The sequence below is a fragment of the Lepidochelys kempii genome, chromosome 1, assembly GCF_965140285.1.
Source record: "Lepidochelys kempii isolate rLepKem1 chromosome 1, rLepKem1.hap1, whole genome shotgun sequence".
Lineage (NCBI taxonomy): Eukaryota > Metazoa > Chordata > Testudines > Cheloniidae > Lepidochelys > Lepidochelys kempii.
This window is the reverse complement of record NC_136380.1, coordinates 120,749,944-120,767,978: the sequence shown is the minus strand read 5'-3', so window position 1 is coordinate 120,767,978 and position 18,035 is coordinate 120,749,944. Positions and strand designations below refer to the sequence as shown.

At 45.3% G+C, this 18,035-nt stretch overlaps 1 protein-coding gene across 2 annotated transcripts in view; it reads right to left on the bottom strand.

Annotated features, from left to right (window-relative positions):
* Positions 1-14,591: 14,591 nt before the first annotated feature.
* LOC140914601 (inosine-uridine preferring nucleoside hydrolase) overlaps positions 14,592-18,035 on the bottom strand; it is a 29,738-nt gene continuing 26,294 nt past the window's right edge. Inside the window, exons 4-6 of one of the 2 annotated variants that reach the window (XM_078853922.1) lie at positions 17,871-17,982; positions 17,106-17,242; positions 14,592-16,847 (exon numbers count right to left, since the gene is read on the bottom strand). In XM_078853922.1, coding sequence (XP_078710048.1) covers positions 16,497-16,847; positions 17,106-17,242; positions 17,871-17,982 — 600 coding nt within the window. In that variant the 3' untranslated portion in view covers positions 14,592-16,496. The remainder of the gene's footprint in view (positions 16,848-17,105; positions 17,243-17,870; positions 17,983-18,035) is intronic. The other variant, XM_073352851.2, reaches the window with a different exon arrangement.

Genomic DNA, 18,035 nt, shown 5'->3' with positions numbered 1-18,035 from the left:
TAGTTGGTATGATTATATTTGGACATCAGGGCTTCATAATTGGCAATTCTAGCGTCAGTGATGAGTAGGCTTTGAATCCAAATAGGCCTAAACGCTTCCAATCTTTATCATTTGGGGTAGTTTTAGTATGGTATTGTCTGCCCTGCTCATTCACAGCTTCAACCATCAAACAATTCGGGGAAGGGTGCAAGAATAAGAAATCCATGTCCTTAGAGGGGACATGGTACTTTTTGTCTACTCTTTTACTTGTGGGTGTTTTTGTGGCAGGTGTCTGCCAGATGGCCTTAGCTGGGTCCATTTATGGGAGTGCAATTTTAGATAAAGTTGATGTATGTTTCTAGTATATCCAGCAATTTATGTTGACACTCTCTAACTTCTCTGAGTGGTATTTGTAGTGAGTCAGCAATTCTCTTGAAGTTTCTGAAATTGTTTAAAATTATCGGCTGTTGTCAGTGGAGGAGACATGGCAGCCTCGCCCGGAGGGGATGAGGAAATTCTGGTATCTTGTTTGCACGAATGGATCTGATCTGGTAACTGCCTGATGAGGTGGGGAGTGGTATGTTGATGTGAAGTAAATGTCACTGGAGGAGGAGGGGCACTGACCTGATTGGTAGCATTGAGTTGGTACCGAGTGCACTATGGGTGTGATCCATACCAGGGCAATATCAGTACTGAGAAGCTGAGATTCCAGTGTCTTCGATACGAGCAAGTCATTCTGGAAATGAAATTCTTGCGGTATCGGGATAGGCATCGGTACCAATGAAGATATTGGGGGCAGTACCGCTACAGTTGGAGCGGGTGACAGTGCCGAGGGGACTCTGCGTTCTGTTGAGTGATTGGTAGGTGGTGCCATAATCTGCTGCAGTGTTGATCTAATCAGTGCAACATGTCTGAGCAGCTCTGTTGGTATTGTCATGGAGGAGGTAGGCCTATTTCTGCCACTCCTTTCCAAGCCCGCCCTCCTTGGCTTTATCAACATCAGTGGTACCGGAGGATCCCACTGCTTCAAAGGTACTCAACTGTGCTCCTGTCGGTACTGATGTCATTGAGCATGCCGGGGATCTTTTCTTTTTAACTGGTTCCCTGGTAGGAAACTTGGTGCCTGCTTCTTGGCAGCCATTTGCGAGGAATGCCGCGACTTTCTCTGCAAAGTTAGCAGGGAATGTTCCTCTGAAGCTGTCATCTGGGTCGGTGGGGATTGCTGCCCAAAGTGGGTCTCCAAGCCAGGGTCAGAAGCCAGCCGAAGTGAACTCTCCATCATAATAAGTTTTAACTTGAGCTCCCTGGCTTTTTTGGTGCGTGCCTTGAGCTTGAGGCAATGCATACCCTTTCTAAAGCATGTGTGCCTCTCCTAGACAGTGGATGCACCATGAGTGTCCATCGCTGACAGGAATAGCCTCCTGGGGAACCCTGTTTGCACCCGGGGGAGCCTGGCATGCCCCTCTTTTTTAGTTGTCTTTCCCTAATAGGAAGGAGTATGAGGAGAACAACTATACTACTCTAAGGATAATTAACAAATCTTTAGTGAAAATATTTTTTTTAAATAATAAAGAAATAAAATGAGAGGGGAGAGGGTATAGCTCTAACACTACACTACACTATAACAACAACATTAGAGATACTACAAACAGGCTCTGCAGAGGGCTCCGTCTCAGGCCAAGGGCAGTTGAGAAGGAACGGAGGGTGGTTTGGCTGCACAGCACTATATAGCTGCAGAACACAGAGGGAGACAGGGAGAGCACATGTGTGACCTGAACGGGCACTGCTACCGAAAATCTCCAATCCTAGGTGCAGGGACGCAGACACACCTAAAGTGGAGCACCCATAGGGACACTACTCAAAGAACCCTCCCTTAATCTTCTTTGGCACATACTCGTGTGTGTGTGTGTCTGTCTGTCTGTCTTCACACTAGGGAAAAAAAGAGTTACCACCACTTGCTAGGTAACGCGTGGTAAAATCTTAGTGTCATCAAGGCAGTTTGTATTCACATGACAGTAGGTCAAGTAAATACTAGGGGGAAATAAAACTGGATTTAATATCTACACCTTATTAATAGCCCTGTCCTATTCTCTGTCCAGTCTCAGGTTTCAAGCTGTCTCACTGACAACTCCTCTTGAATATCTAGCCACTATCTCAAACTCTCTCTCAAAAACTGATCTTATTTTTCCTCTTAATCTTTTACCCCTGCCATCTCTGTCTCTATTAATAGCTTCATTATCCAGGTTCACAACTTGTCACATTTGACTGCTCTCATCAACCATTATGTCAAATCTCTAAGACCTGTAGCTTCCTCCTTTTTAATCTCCAAAAATCCACTCTTTCCTTAAAGTCATCACTACTATATTCTCCCCCACCCCATCTTTAGCCTTGATTACTGTAACCTCATATCTGGCCTCCCCACCTCTCACCACTCAAGCCCATTGAAAATTCTGTAGGTTCCCCATCCCTGCTCCACCACATTACCTCACTCCTTAACTTCCTCTTTGGCTTCCTGTTTCAAATCACATCAACTTTGAGCTAGTAATACTCACAAGACCCTATAGGTGCTAACATACTACCTCTTTACTCTCATTTCCCCTAACTCTCTCCTGCCTAGACTTCTCTCGATTCTTTTGACATATTTTTTCCATCTCCTCCCACTTCCAAATTTGTGCTTTCGCTTCCAATTCCCTCTAATTAATCCATACTGGAATGCCACCAGATGCCTCTTCTGTCCTCTTGTGGCATCTGTAAACCTAGCTCTTCATGCAATCCCTCCAATCCTTTTAATTAGTCAATCTATCACACAACCCTTACCTGAGCTGTTGTCCCATGATATCTATCTTTGATTGTAAACTCTTTGGAAGGCAGGGACTGTATCGTCATTGGTCTGTAAATCACAGTGTGTACATTTCCAATGCTATGTAAAGGATTAAGAATATTTAGGAAATAGTATGTGATCACATAATTAGATTGCCCCCAGCGCACATATGTTATGATACAGAGTTAAGGCTGTGCACAACCTTAAAGTCCTGCTTTAACAATTTTTTTGCATTTAAAATGTTCACAGTACAAACTACTGTGAACATATTAAAGTTCAATAAAGTTAAAAGGTATTGGTCATGAACAAGTTGCAAGAAAGCTGCTGATATCCAAAGAAATTTTTAAATTGAAATCACTTTATGTAAAAGTATTTTTGTGTAGTTATCTTAAACTTAAAAAATAACCACATGCTTTTGAAATGCAGCTGGTGAAATGACTGAACCATATTACACTAATTTCAGAGACTCTGTAAATCACCTGTCACTTCACCCTCTTTAGGATTATTAAAATGCCCTGAATATCTTAGACCTTACCAGGATTAGTGAATGTATATTATGTACAAACCTTAGAAAATGCAATGCACTATTTAAGTGTAAACCATTATTTAGCTAGCTATGAAAGATAAGCAAGGGTGATTTCAGGAACACTTTTGACACAGGGTTTTTTTTTTAAAGTTGGAATAAAATTGTTTACAATGTGTCACTCAGCAAGGTTGCCAATTTTCTATCCACAAATGGATTAGCTGCAATGATCTCCAAAGTAATTTGTCATTATCAACTGAATATTTGAATGTAGTGTATTGACAATCCTCCTTTATGTGCTGCTGTGTCCAAAACTGAAGGGACCTAAAAATTTGGTATTAGGAAATAAGTTACTGAAGTGCTTTGGGGTTTCTGTCTTGGAGTGTTTCGTGGCTGACTAGTTTTAGTTTTGTGCTTTTGCCTCTATGCCATAAAAAAGATAGGCATGATCTTTTAATATAGAGATTGTTATTGAGCAAAGCATCAAAAATATATTCCTTACCTACTCGGCTGGTTAGTTGCTTTTTGTTATATCGAATTTAATTGTTCTTTTCTGAGCCGGCACAATCACAAAATATCTTTTGATCTCAGAATGCCCAATAACTGAAATCTGCATCTAATTACATGAGATTATTCAGTCTTCTCTGAAGCTCATGGAGGAAACACCACACCCAAAACTCAAGTGGAGAGGAAAAAAAGGTCAAATTTGCTGCATCTCCAATTCTCTAATGCTTTTCGAGCAAGTGGTCAGAAAATCTTCAGTGAACAGAATTCAGATTTTAGTCACTCATTTTTCAACGTGTTTCTCCTTCACTGTTGAAGGTCCAAATCTAGGAGGGCTAATCAGAGATTCTTGTACCAACAAAAAAATTACCACCACAACCCTACTGAAAGCAGCTTATATCACTACAGATAAAATATTACTTTATAAATAAATGAAGACAAAGAATATCCCAAGAAATTACCAGGTCATTTTAACACAGACACACACAAATGTGTGGTAAAGAGATTCTTTAAAAGGACCTTTAGAAGAGATGAGTAGAATTTACAGTTACAAAACCCCATGAGGAATGTTCTCTACAATTTTTGCAACCATTGTCACAAACAGTACACTAATTTAAAATAAGTCTCAACATGATGCATACTTTACACAAACGTGTAGCTAAATAGGACTTGATCTTGCAATTCCTATGCAGACCAGACTCCTACTGAGTTCGAGAGTCAGGTAACCATACAATTAATACAGAAAAGAAGTGTTGTGAAGCAAACCCCACCGAACAGGAAAATGACGTGTTAAGCCACCTAACGATACATGCCTTCTACTCTTCTACCCAAAACCACACAGCTGCCGTAACGACCATACAGCACAGACCATGCGCGGCAACCTTAGTTCTGTCCTCCCACCCCACCCCACCCCCACATCACCCGTCTGTACATATTCTTTTACCAGAGTCCCCCATCTCCACACAAAACTAGTAGCTGCGGATGTTTGAGAGAGGGTAGTTTGATAAAGGGGTATGTGCAGAAAGGTGGCTTAAAGGGGGTGATGCAAGTCGGGTAAACGTAACTCTGCATCCTTATGGTTGTGGTAGATGGTCTGTGTTGAATGGTAGTTCTGGTAATGGTAAGTTTTCAGGTGTAGAGGTAGATGGTAAGTACTGTTAGGTAGCCTAACTTCACATTTCCTTACTTTTGTAGATCCATGAAAGGCAAATTGTGTGTGTACAGGAACTTTTAACTGCTTTGCAACAATTTTTTTGTATATTAGGTTTCCTAGGTTTTTTTAATGCTTGCTTGGAGGAGGTGACATGACAGATTGAGATGACATCTATATCAAATTGCAAACAGATGTGTGGGTTGAGACGTTCAAGGCCTTTGAGGAACCTGACCGTTATGTTCTGAGCAAAAACCAACCTGCCCTGGAGCAGAGGATGGAAGGCTGAAATAGCAGCCAAGTGGACTTTAACAGATGAAAGGGACAGGCCTTGGAGCTTGAGATGCAAAAGGTATCCAGGATCAACTACAGTAAGGCCCGCCCGAACGCCTTTTTCCAAGGTTGAATATGTGAACCACTTCCATTTGGCCAGGTAGGTCATTCTGGTAGACGTCTTTCTGCTGCCCAACCAGACCTGTTGGACCCCGGCACTTAACCATGCAGCAGCCACACGTTCAGGTGCAGCGCCACCAGGTTCGGGTGCAGAAGACTGCCGTGGTTCTGGGACAGCAGGTCTGACTGAATCATAGAATCATAGAATCATAGAATATCAGGGTTGGAAGGGACCCCAGAAGGTCATCTAGTCCAACCCCCTGCTCAAAGCAGGACCAATTCCCAGTTAAATCATCCCAGCCAGGGCTTTGTCAAGCCTGACCTTAAAAACCTCTAAGGAAGGAGATTCTACCACCTCCCTAGGTAACGCATTCCAGTGTTTCACCACCCTCTTAGTGAAAAAGTTTTTCCTAATATCCAATCTAAACCTCCCCCACTGCAACTTGAGACCATTACTCCTCGTTCTGTCATCTGCTACCATTGAGAACAGTCTAGAGCCATCCTCTTTGGAACCCCCTTTCAGGTAGTTGAAAGCAGCTATCAAATCCCCCCTCATTCTTCTCTTCTGCAGGCTAAACAATCCCAGCTCCCTCAGCCTCTCCTCATAACTCATGTGTTCCAGTCCCCTAATCATTTTTGTTGCCCTTCAATGGACTCTCTCCAATTTATCCACATCCTTCTTGAAGTGTGGGGCCCAAAACTGGACACAGTACTCCAGATGAGGCCTCACCAATGTCGAATAGAGGGGAACGATCACGTCCCTTGATCTGCTCGCTATGCCCCTACTTATACATCCCAAAATGCCATTGGCCTTCTTGGCAACAAGGGCACACTGCTGACTCATATCCAGCTTCTCATCCACTGTCACCCCTAGGTCCTTTTCTGCAGAACTGCTGCCTAGCCATTCGGTCCCTAGTCTGTAGCTGTGCATTGGGTTCTTCCGTCCTAAGTGCAGGACCCTGCACTTATCCTTATTGAACCTCATCAGATTCCTTTTGGCCCAATCTTCCAATTGGTCTAGGTCCTTCTGTATCCTATCCCTCCCCTCCAGCGTATCTACCACTCCTCCCAGTTTAGTATCATCCGCAAATTTGCTGAGAGTGCAATCCACACCATCCTCCAGATCATTTATGAAGATATTGAATAAAACCGGCCCCAGGACCGACCCCTGGGGCACTCCACTTGATACCGGCTGCCAACTAGACATGGAGCCATTGATCACTACCCGTTGAGCCCGACAATTTAGCCAGCTTTCTACCCACCTTATAGTGCATTCATCCAGCCCATACTTCCTTAACTTGCTGACAAGAATACTATGGGAGACCGTGTCAAAAGCTTTGCTAAAGTCAAGAAACAATACATCCACTGCTTTCCCTTCATCCACAGAACCAGTAATCTCATCATAAAAGGCGATTAGATTAGTCAGGCATGACCTTCCCTTGGTGAATCCATGCTGGCTGTTCCTGATCACTTTCCTCTCATGCAAGTGCTTCAGGATTGATTCTTTGAGGACCTGCTCCATGATTTTTCCAGGGACTGAGGTGAGGCTGACTGGCCTGTAGTTCCCAGGATCTTCCTTCTTCCCTTTTTTAAAGATTGGCACTACATTAGCCTTTTTCCAGTCATCCGGGACTTCCCCGGTTCGCCACGAGTTTTCAAAGATAATGGCCAGTGGCTCTGCAATCACAGCCGCCAATTCCTTCAGCACTCTCGGATGCAACTCGTCCGGCCCCATGGACTTGTGCACGTCCAGCTTTTCTAAATAGTCCCTAACCGCCTCTATCTCCACAGAGGGCTGGCCATCTCTTCCGCATTTTGTGATGCCCAGCGCAGCAGTCTGGGAGCTGACCTTGTTAGTGAAAACAGAGGCAAAAAAAGCATTGAGTACATTAGCTTTTTCCACATCCTCTGTCACTAGGTTGCCTCCCTCATTCAGTAAGGGGCCCACACATTCCTTGGCTTTCTTCTTGTTGCCAACATACCTGAAGAAACCCTTCTTGTTACTCTTGACATCTCTGGCTAGCTGCAGCTCCAGGTGCGATTTGGCCCTCCTGATAACATTCCTACATGCCCGAGCAATATTTTTATACTCTTCCCTGGTCATATGTCCAACCTTCCACTTCTTGTAAGCTTCTTTTTTATGTTTAAGATCCGCTAGGATTTCACCATTAAGCCAAGTTGGTCGCCTGCCATATTTACTATTCTTTCGACTCATCGGGATGGTTTGTCCCTGTAACCTCAACAGGGATTCCTTGAAATACAGCCAGCTCTCCTGGACTCCTTTCCCCTTCAAGTTAGTCCCCCAGGGGATCCTGGCCATCCGTTCCCTGAGGGAGTCGAAGTCTGCTTTCCTGAAGTCCAGGGTCCGTATCCTGCTGCTTACCTTTGTTCCCTGCGTCAGGATCCTGAACTCAACCAACTCATGGTCACTGCCTCCCAGATTCCCATCCACTTTTGCTTCCCCCACTAATTCTACCCGGTTTGTGAGCAGCAGGTCAAGAAAAGCACCCCCCCTAGTTGGCTCCTCTAGCACTTGCGCCAGGAAATTGTCCCCTACGCTTTCCAAAAACTTCCTGGATTGTCTATGCACCGCTGTATTGCTCTCCCAGCAGATATCAGGAAAATTAAAGTCACCCATGAGAATCAGGGCATGCGATCTAGTAGCTTCCGTGAGCTGCCGGAAGAAAGCCTCATCCACCTCATCCCCCTGGTCCGGTGGTCTATAGCAGACTCCCACCACTACATCACTCTTGTTGCACACACTTCTAAACTTAATCCAGAGACACTCAGGTTTTTCTGCAGTTTCGTACCGGAGCTCTGAGCAGTCATACTGCTCCCTTACATACAGTGCTACTCCCCCACCTTTTCTGCCCTGCCTGTCCTTCCTGAACAGTTTATAACCATCCATGACAGTACTCCAGTCATATGAGTTATCCCACCAAGTCTCTGTTATTCCAATCACGTCATAGTTCCTTGACATCACCAGGACCTCCAGTTCTCCCTGCTTGTTTCCAAGGCTTTGTGCATTTGTATATAAGCACTTGAGATAACCTGTTGATCGCCCCTCATTGCCAGTATGAGGCAGGAGCCCTCCCCTCACAGACATTCCTGCCTGTGCTTCCTCCCGGTATCCCGCTTTCCCACTTACCTCAGGGCTTTGGTCTCCTTCCCCCGGTGAACCTAGTTTAAAGCCCTCCTCACTAGGTTAGCCAGCCTGCTGGCAAAGATGCTCTTCCCTCTCTTCGTAAGATGGAGCCCGTCTCTACCCAGCACTCCTCCTTCATGGAACACCATCCCATGGTCAAAGAAACCAAAGCCTTCTCTCCGACACCATCTGCGTAGCCATTCGTTGACTTCCACGATTCGACGCTCCCTACCTAGGCCTTTTCCTTCCACGGGGAGGATGGACGAGAACACCACTTGCGCCTCCAACTCCCAACTGGAGTGGTAGCTGTAACAGAGCAGCCACTGAGAGGTCCAGCAGTGTGCCGAACCAGTGCTGGCGAGGCCAAGCCAGGTACTGTATCATAGAAGATTAGGGTGGGGGAGACCTCAGGAGGTCATTGTAGTGGGACTGAGTGGCCCCCCTCCGAACAGGAGAGCGAGGGATCATTACACTTCCCTTGGAGGGCGGAGCCTAGATTGCCCTGTCCCCCACACCTGAAGTACTGGGGTGTGGCTGGAAGTATAAAAGGCCAGCCCTGCAGCACAGTTGGAGCAGAGCCTGCGGAGAAGGACGCTCTGCCACATCCCAGAGGGGAACCTATGCCTGGCTGGTCCAGATCCCAGACGCCAATGAGGACTGGCCCGGAGTGCTTGCCACCGTGTACCCCGAGGAGCCGGAAGAGGCCTGGAGGCCACAGGTACCAACCCCTGGGGAAGCAGGAAGTGGCCCAGGGGCAGCTATGGAGCAATCGGCTGCCAAACCAGGTGTGGCTCAGTCAGCGTGTTGCGGCTGGATCCCCGCCGATGCAGGGGGAGCCAATCCTGCCCCAACCAGGGCCCTGGACTGGGACTCAGGGTGGGCCCGCGTCCCCCTGCCACCGCACCCTGGGGTGGCTGACTCCCTACACTGTGCAGGGAAGCTCTAGCCTTGAAGAAAGCGCCTTCCTTACCAGCTCCCTTATAGACTGTTTGTTTGCTGGCTGCCTGAGCACCGCCCAGGCTAAAGCCAGCCCTGATAGACTGTTTTGTTGCTGGCTGCCTGAGACTCCTCAAGCCCAGGCCCCTGGTATAGACTCTGTTTAAGGGCTGGCAGCTTGAACAACCCAAACCCATGCTAAAGCCTGACGGTGACTATTGGTCGTCCAGCCCTATTGTGGGCTCCTGACGGTCCTGTGGACTGGACTGAGTGGCTAGCCTCCCTCCCCACAGGAGAGCAAGGGACCATTACAGTTATCTAGTCTAACCCCCTGCTCAAAGCAGGACAAACGCCAACTAAACTGTCCCAGCCAGGGCTTTGTCAAACCAGGGCTTAAAAACCTCCAAGATTCCACCACCTCCCTAGGTAACCCATTCCAGTGCTTCACCATCCTCCTAGTGAAATAGTTTTTCCTAATATCCAACCTAAACTTCCCCCACTGCAACTTGAGACCATTGTTCCTTGTTCTGTCATCTGCCACCACTGAGAACAGCTGAGCTCCATCCTCTTTGCAACCCCCCTTTAGGCAGTTGCTGCTATCAAATCCCCCTCACTCTTCTTTTCTGCAGATTAAATAAGCCCAGTTCCCTCAGCCTCTCCTCATAAATCATGTTCCTCAGCCCAGCCCCCTAATAATTTTTGTTGCGCTCTACTGGACTCTCTCCAGTTTCTCCACATCCTTTCTGTAGTGGGGGTCCCAAAACTGGACACAATACTCCAGATATGGCCTCACCAGTGCAGAATAGAGGGGAATAATCACTTACCTCAATCTGCTCTCCTGGACTCCTTTCCCCCTCATATTAGCCTCCCAGGGGATCCTGCCCATCAATTCCCTGAGGGAATCAAAGTCTGCTTTTCTGAAGTCTAGGGTCCGTATTCTGCTGCTCTCCTTTCTTCCTTTTGTCAGGATCCTGAACTCAACCATCTCATGGTCACTGCTGCCCACGTTGCCACCCACTTCTACTTCCTCTACCAATTCTTCCCTGTTTGTGAACAGTAAGTCAAGAGGAGCACAACCCCTAGTTGGTTCCTCCAGTATCTGCACCAGGAAGTCGTCCCCAACGTTCTCCAAAAACTTCCTGGATTGACTGTGCACTGCTGTATTGTTCTCCCAGCATATGTCAGGATGATTGAAGTTCCCCATGAGAATCAAGGCCTGTGATCTGGAAACTTTTGTTAGTTGTTTGAAGAAAGCCTCATCTACCTCATCCTCCTGGTCTGGTGATCCTTGTTACTCTCGCCTCTAAACTTAACCCAAAGACTCTCAACAGGCTTTTCTCAAGTTTCATACTGGAGCTCTGAGCAATCGTACTGCTCCCTTACATACAGTGCAGGGTATAGCCAGAGGATATTACGTTGAGCACCCAACGGTCTGAGGTCAGTCGTGACCAGACCAACTGGAAGGGACATGGGTGGTTGAGGAAAGAGTAGGAAGGTAGATCTTGGGATGTGACTGGGTGTCGTCCTTGAGCTCACCCTCAAAATGCCTGTTTCTGGCTTTCCTGGTTTCTGGAAGGGCTGGGCTGAGCAGATGAATGGGAAGATGAGGGGTGTCATTGTTTAAACCCTTGCCTCTTTCCCTTTTTTCTATAGGTGCTCAGCCAGAAAGTTCTGCAGGACCTAGGCAGAGGAGGCGGAGGACAGAAGTACTTCCTGGCCTGCTGAGGAGCATGAAGGCCCAGAGAGTGGAAGGTGGCACAGGAGTCTTTCAGATAGTGCAGCCATGCATCCATGAGCTTGGAAAAGAGCCCAGTTCCCTCAAATGGGAGGTCCTGCAGAGTGGACTGCATCTCCTGGGATAACCAAGACTGCAACCAAGAGCTGCGCCTCATTACGACCGCAGAGGCAACAACGCTGGCCACCAAATCCGTCATGTCCCAGGCCATCTGGAGGGCACCTTTGGCTAGCTCTGTGCCTTCCCTCCACTAAAGTGACGAACTCCTGAGCTCGATCCTGTGGGAGGACCTCCTTGAATTTACCAAGGGAGCCCCACAGATTAAAATTGCACCTGCCCAACAAAGCCTGGTGGTTAGACATCCGAAATTGCAGGCTGGCCGTTGAATAAATATTTCTGCCAAATACGTCATCTTTAGCGTGCCACTTACCTGGCCCTCTCATTAACAGCAGACACAACCAGCTGGACGGTGCGTATAAAGGTATTCAAATCCCTTTGCAAGGACTTAATACTTCTTTTCCGCCTTCTTAGAAGTGGGTGGAATAGAAGAGGGGGTCTGCCACAGCGACTTTGTGATCTTAAGTCTGGGAGGGCCCACCACCACTTTGTCTGGCAGCGAAGAGGACAATGGCATCACAAGGGGAGGGGCAGGTTCCCCTTTCCTTTTTAGTGATGGCTCCATTGCCATTAGAGCCTGCTGTGCTTCCCCCACGTCGGATTCCGCATTGTGCTCTGCCCCGGTGCCAGCAGTGCCTTGGGTGGTTTGTCCGAGGTGGCGAGGGAGGAGTGGTGGGAGTACAGGACTGGCATCATCGGTATGCCCCAAGGATTCAAATAAGGCCATTGAATAGGCCACTGTCCTTGCTGCCATGCTGCCGCCACGGATGCCGTGCCAGTCTCGCGGGTCAGCGGTGATTCACCCTTTCTTGGCGAGGGCCTGAACTCCTGCTCTGAACCAGACCATTCCCCTTCCAGCGATGAGGGCGGAGATGTGGAAGCCTGTGTCTGCCAACTGACCCTTGTCGGACACCGGCGTGTAGAGGGCAAGGATCGATGCCTGCCCGACAAGCAGTACCGGGGTGGTGATGACCAGTGCCACGATGCGGAGCAGTCCTGCACTGGTGGAGACTGATGCCTGGGAGATCGTCTCGGTGATAGTGACTTGCACCATGGTGATCTCTGGCGGGAGGTTCACCAGTACTGCGAGTACAGGGACCGGTGCCTCGACACTGGCATTCCATGCCTTACAGAAGGAGAGTGCAGCACTGGGGCCTTCTGCCCGGAGAATGGGGTTGCAGGGCCAGGGTCCTAGGCTGTGGTGATAGGGACCTAACCCTGCAGTTCGGGGATCGATAGTGTTCCACTGCCTTTTGGGCGGTCCCATGACTGGCTTGTCCTTAGACGGTAGGGCCTTTGCCGAGTCTGGCATTTGGCGCATCTGCAGTGTTGGCCGGCCCACTAGATTTTTAGCCACCTGGGCTGCTTCAGGCAACGAAGGCCCTAGGAGGAGCCAGGGTCCCCTGCTGTTCCTGGGAGTTGGATCCCTGGCTGGGCGTGGGGGTCCAACCGCAGCAGGACCCCCTTGGAGCTCTGGGGTGGGCACATGGCCTGACAGGTTCTTTGCCCAAGACTCTCTTCCCTTCCTTAGGTGGTGCCAGGGAGCCCTTCTGCTGCTGCTTCTTGGGCATTGGCAAGGGGGAACAATGCTGGACTGTGACTGGTGCCGGTAGTGCATTCCGCACCAATGCTCAAGTGCTAGGAGTGGAGTCCAAATGAGAGGGCTCCAACACTGGACAAAGCTCAGCCTCGATGAGGAGGGCCCTCAAACGGATATTCCGTTCCTTCTGGGTTCTAGGGCAAAAGTTCTTACAAATCCTGCACTTGTCCTTCATTTGGGACTCCCTCAAGCACTTCAAACAGCTGTCATGGGGGTCACTAATAGGCATCAGCCTGTTGCATGACTAACAAGGTTTGAAGCCCAGGAAATGAGGCATGCCCCGCTCCGGGGCAAAGTCCAATCCGGGACTCTGCTACTAAACTAACAACTAACACTTAAACTAATGGCTAAGTACCTAAGAACTATACACAAAAGAGGTAAAAATAGCTGTTATTACTTAACAGCTAACGCTCTTGCAATGTGAGACAATGCACTCTAACCGACCATTACACACAGTAAGAAGGAACTGAGAGGTCACAGGGCTGGCGGCGCCTAATACACCGGCTCATGGGCGCAGCACTCAAGAGGGTGCTACAGCTGACCTTACGGATACCATTAAGGCAACTGGACGTGCACAAGCTTAGAATGGAATCGACATGAGCAAGCACTCAAAGAACAATGGGTTTAATATCAGAAGGACTGTTGCTTTTGAATGACTCCACATAGAAGTTGTTGGGGGGCGGGGCGGGGAGACAGCTAAAACCCAAAACTTCCCCAGAAGTAGTACGTGGCCAAAAGGGGGACAGAGCCTGCTTTAAAAGAGGAGTACTTCTCTAAGCAAGGTCAGCAAGACCAAACCATCACAACATGCAAGAAAGGCCAGGCTTTGAAGGCTGAGCCTAAGGACTCTGACCAAACCTACGAGTTACAGAAAGAGTGAGATCACGTTTGGGGGACTGCATTCAGTATTTTGTTTTTCCAAAGATCTGTAACTCTCTAGCGTGCTTTGTTAAGAGTAAAGTGTAGGTTGTTGCTAAGGCTTTGTTCCTTGCTTTCCTGTCACACTGTTCCTGAAGGATTTAACTAGAAACCAGAGCTTCCATAGCCAGGTGGACTTGGGGCAGTGGGGAGAGAATGTCTCTAAGCAACTGGGAGTTTGGCAGGGTTGTGGCACTAATTCTATGTTCTGAAAAGGCCAGACTTCAAGATCCACTACCCAAGAAAGGTGTCAGATTCAGTGACTGCATATGGAAGTGTGCCTGAGAGACCCTGAGCTAGGAGGGCTTAGAAGCACATGAGATCTAGCGACTGTGTCCACTAACAACAGATTGGAGTCGGTCCAGAGGAGGAAAGCAGGCCAGGTCATGACAGGGGATTTAAGCAATGTGAGTGGGGACCTGTGGGGAGTAAGAAGTGCAGCTACTGATGTACATGAATCCCTTCTCTGTTGTAGAACAGACTCCGACAAGAGAAATGTAGTACCCGCTGTACATTTAATGTGTGCTGCCTCTCCACTGACTCCATCAACCAATTAGAATTGCACGCACAGTGCATAAACTTTCAGTTATGGGCATGAATAATGGCTAGAAGTGACTCTAAATTCAACAACGAAGAAAAAAGAACAGCCTCCTTCTTGCAACCGTTTCTTGCTAGCATTCCTACCTACCAAGTTTTGTGTAGACAGACAATGTTTTATAAGAGATAATCAGACAACAATGAAAAGCACAACTGCCAAGGGAAAACTTCAGCCAGAGCCCAATTTCAAAGGCTTTCATTTAAAACCGTGTGAAAATAACAACAACAACTACAAAGAAAATTCAAAGGGCATAAAAACTAGCAAGGTCTAAAATTTCACAGATTACCCACCTACTTTTAGAGAAATCCACCCCAGGAAATTATGCCTCATGTTGAAATCATTACCAGGGAGAGCAAGAATAAGTTATAACAGGGATAACCACAAGACTCATGATGAGGAGCATGGATCTTTCCTAATGCATGAAATAACTCATTTATTTCATTTCCCATTTTGCACTTTCAGGATTTTCCAAATAGCAAATTAAAATTAGCATTTGGAAAGAACACAGGCAGGTATTTAATATTTTTCTTTACTTCCAAAATCATACATGCTTCTTATACTAATACAAAATGTAATTAACATACTGATTAGTGATATCTAACATATGCAGTATTCTTAAAGAATCATATGAATTATATATAAAAATACAAGTAGCAAATGTCAAAAAAGTCAAGTTACAGTAGGATGATTTCTGAGTATTTGCCATTACTGTAACAGAAACAGCAACAATAGTTCAGATGTAAGTGTGAATATTTTTAAGTTATTCTTTGTGTTTCTTGTTAAAAGTTTAACCACCCAACAAATTTCCTATTGTTTTTGTTCCTGTTTGACAAACAGATTTGATTTCCCCCTACCTAAAGGGTATGAATTAGTATTCTTTTACTATCTCTTTGCTTTCAGCAGAATTATTAATTTGTTACACAGCTCTAGGAATAGATTTAGCTAATTACGGCTGCTGTACCAGTATTAAGGCACGATTACAGAAAATACTTAAGCATGTTTGTAACTAAAATGATGTCAGTGGTTCGATTGACTACGTTACACATATGCTTACCAAACATGTGCTTACACATGTACGCACACTGAATCATAACCTTAGAGCATGCAAACTACGACATATTCAGTCCAGGTCCTACATTAACAAGTTGCTATTGTTTAGTTTCTAATTGCTGGAGAGCTTCAGACGCCTCTGAAGAAGTGGTTTTTTACCCACGAAAGCTTATGCCCAAATAAATCTGTTAGTCTTTAAGGTGCCACCAGACTCCTTGTTCTTTTTGTGGATACAGACTAACACGGCTACCCCCTGATACTTTTTTCTTATGTAAACTGGACTCAGGTTACAAACCCACTTTAAATAAGATACATAACAAATATAAGATGATAAAAAACTTTCATTCACTACATTTCTGGACGATTTTAAAATTAGTAACCTGAAGTTAAACAGTTTTGTTTCCCATGACCATGGTCCTTCAAATTCCTCTACATCTTCCCTTTTTACGTGTTTTAAATTTTATCAATATATGTTGAGCTCCTGGATCTTAAAGTGGCTTTTAAATAATACTTTACAAATCCTTAATCTAGATTCTCTAAGTAAAAATTGGCTTGTTTTTCCGTAATAATAAAGCAGTAGGAATTAGAACAGTCTATCTTCTCCATCTTACAAACTGATGACAGACATAATTTATATGCATATTCTAGATTTCAATGCTCTTTTATTGCTGTTTCTGTCTACCGAGTAAATGCATTTTTTGAAACTTGGGTAAGTTAAGTATTTACATGCTAAACTAGAGTACTAGCCTACCAGGTAATAAGTGCATGCAGAGTTATCTAACAATTAGGCTGCCATTTTAACTTGCACTTTGAATTCTCTCACTATTGTAGATTTAAATGGGTCCTTTTCATATTCACTTGAATGCACTTTGTTGGAAACCTGACATAAGAGAAAGCTATTAACTAAAAATAGTTTTATGTTGTCTGATAGTAGCTATGAATCTAAAGTTATCTGTACCACTGTAATGAGACCTACAGTTACAGTTCAAAATTAACAAGATTGGGAAATTTATCAGACAGCCAAATGTTATTTTAAAGCAGCAATGAGAAGTTCCTTGAACTTCTCTAAATCACACTTATTAATGACAAAAGCTTTATTTTTCTTCTTAAGAAGACCGGTCATATCCATTACCATCATTCCTCTAGTTAGTGAGCCATTCAGCTCCACACTTACAGCAACTTCTATGGCTTTTGTGACAAAGCTCTCGTCAATTGCAGCAGCCATAGCATAGGAATCACAAGACACGAATCCTGAAGTCCATAACATGTTGCCTGTATTTTCATGTTTTGACTCTGTGAATTTTATGCTGTGAGCAGATATTTTCTCCATGAATTTAGCTTTTTTGGTGTCCTGATTAACCCACTCACGATAGAATTCCTGCAAACCAAAAGAATAATGTTGGCAATTAAAAAATGAAGAGAAACATTGGGATATAGCTTCATGCCTCCTTTTGCAATTAAGTCAAGACTACCCAGCATTAGAGCATATACACAGCTTTAGATACAGTTATTTTTACATTCAAATTCAGGGAGCTCTGATTTAGGACCCAGTCCTGTAATCTGATCCATTTGGACAAACCCATGCAGACTGAGTTTCACCAGATTTACCTTTAACATTAAACATTTGGTATCTTACCCAAGACAAAGAATTGTGACATGTAAATTCCCATGATGCAATATAAGTAGGGCAAGTGAACTCATTTAAGACAACATAAGCAGCTTCTGGATCAGTTGCAAAATTGAATTCTCCACAGATCGTAGTATTTCCTCTGGCTAACAAAAACCGAAAAAATAACTGTTCAGTATATTTGCTTATTTTCTTCAATCATTTTACTTTTCAGTACCAAAACTTACAGTATTTAGTGCACCTTGTTCATTTTGCTTAGCAAAAAATCATAACACAAAAAAGAACATGTCCAAAATACACCATATTTTTAGCATTAAAAGACTATCATAAATTTATCTTCTTATAAAATTCCAACAAAGATTTAACTTCAAGTTAAGGTCGTTAAAAGGTATTAACTGTGAGTGTGATTACTAAATATCAAAGAAATCACATATTATGGCAACATTCACAACTACACCATCTCATTTGGGGGAAGGGATAGCTCAGTGGTTTGAGCATTGGCCTGCTAAACCCAGGGTTGTGAGTTCAATCCTTGAGGGGGCCATTTGGAATCTGGGGCAAAAATTGGGGATTGGCCCTGCTTTGAGCAGCAGGACTAGATGACCTCCTGAGGTCCCTTCCAACCCTGGTATTCTATGATTTCCCATACTTAATCTAATACATAAATGCATGCAGTCTAGCAATCTTATACAAAAGACCACACAGCTTCTGAATAAACATACTGGAGTTATTAGTTCAAATGTTTGCCTACTGATCATTTTGTAAATGACTTACATTCTACATTTCCTCCCATGATGAACATATTTTTAAGCTTCATAGGAAATGTTGGATCCAATTTCACTGCCAAAGCTAGATTAGTCAAAGGACCAGTGGCAACTAGAGAAATCTACAAAACATAAACAAAACGCTTCTCTGTACATGTTACTCCAATGAAAACAA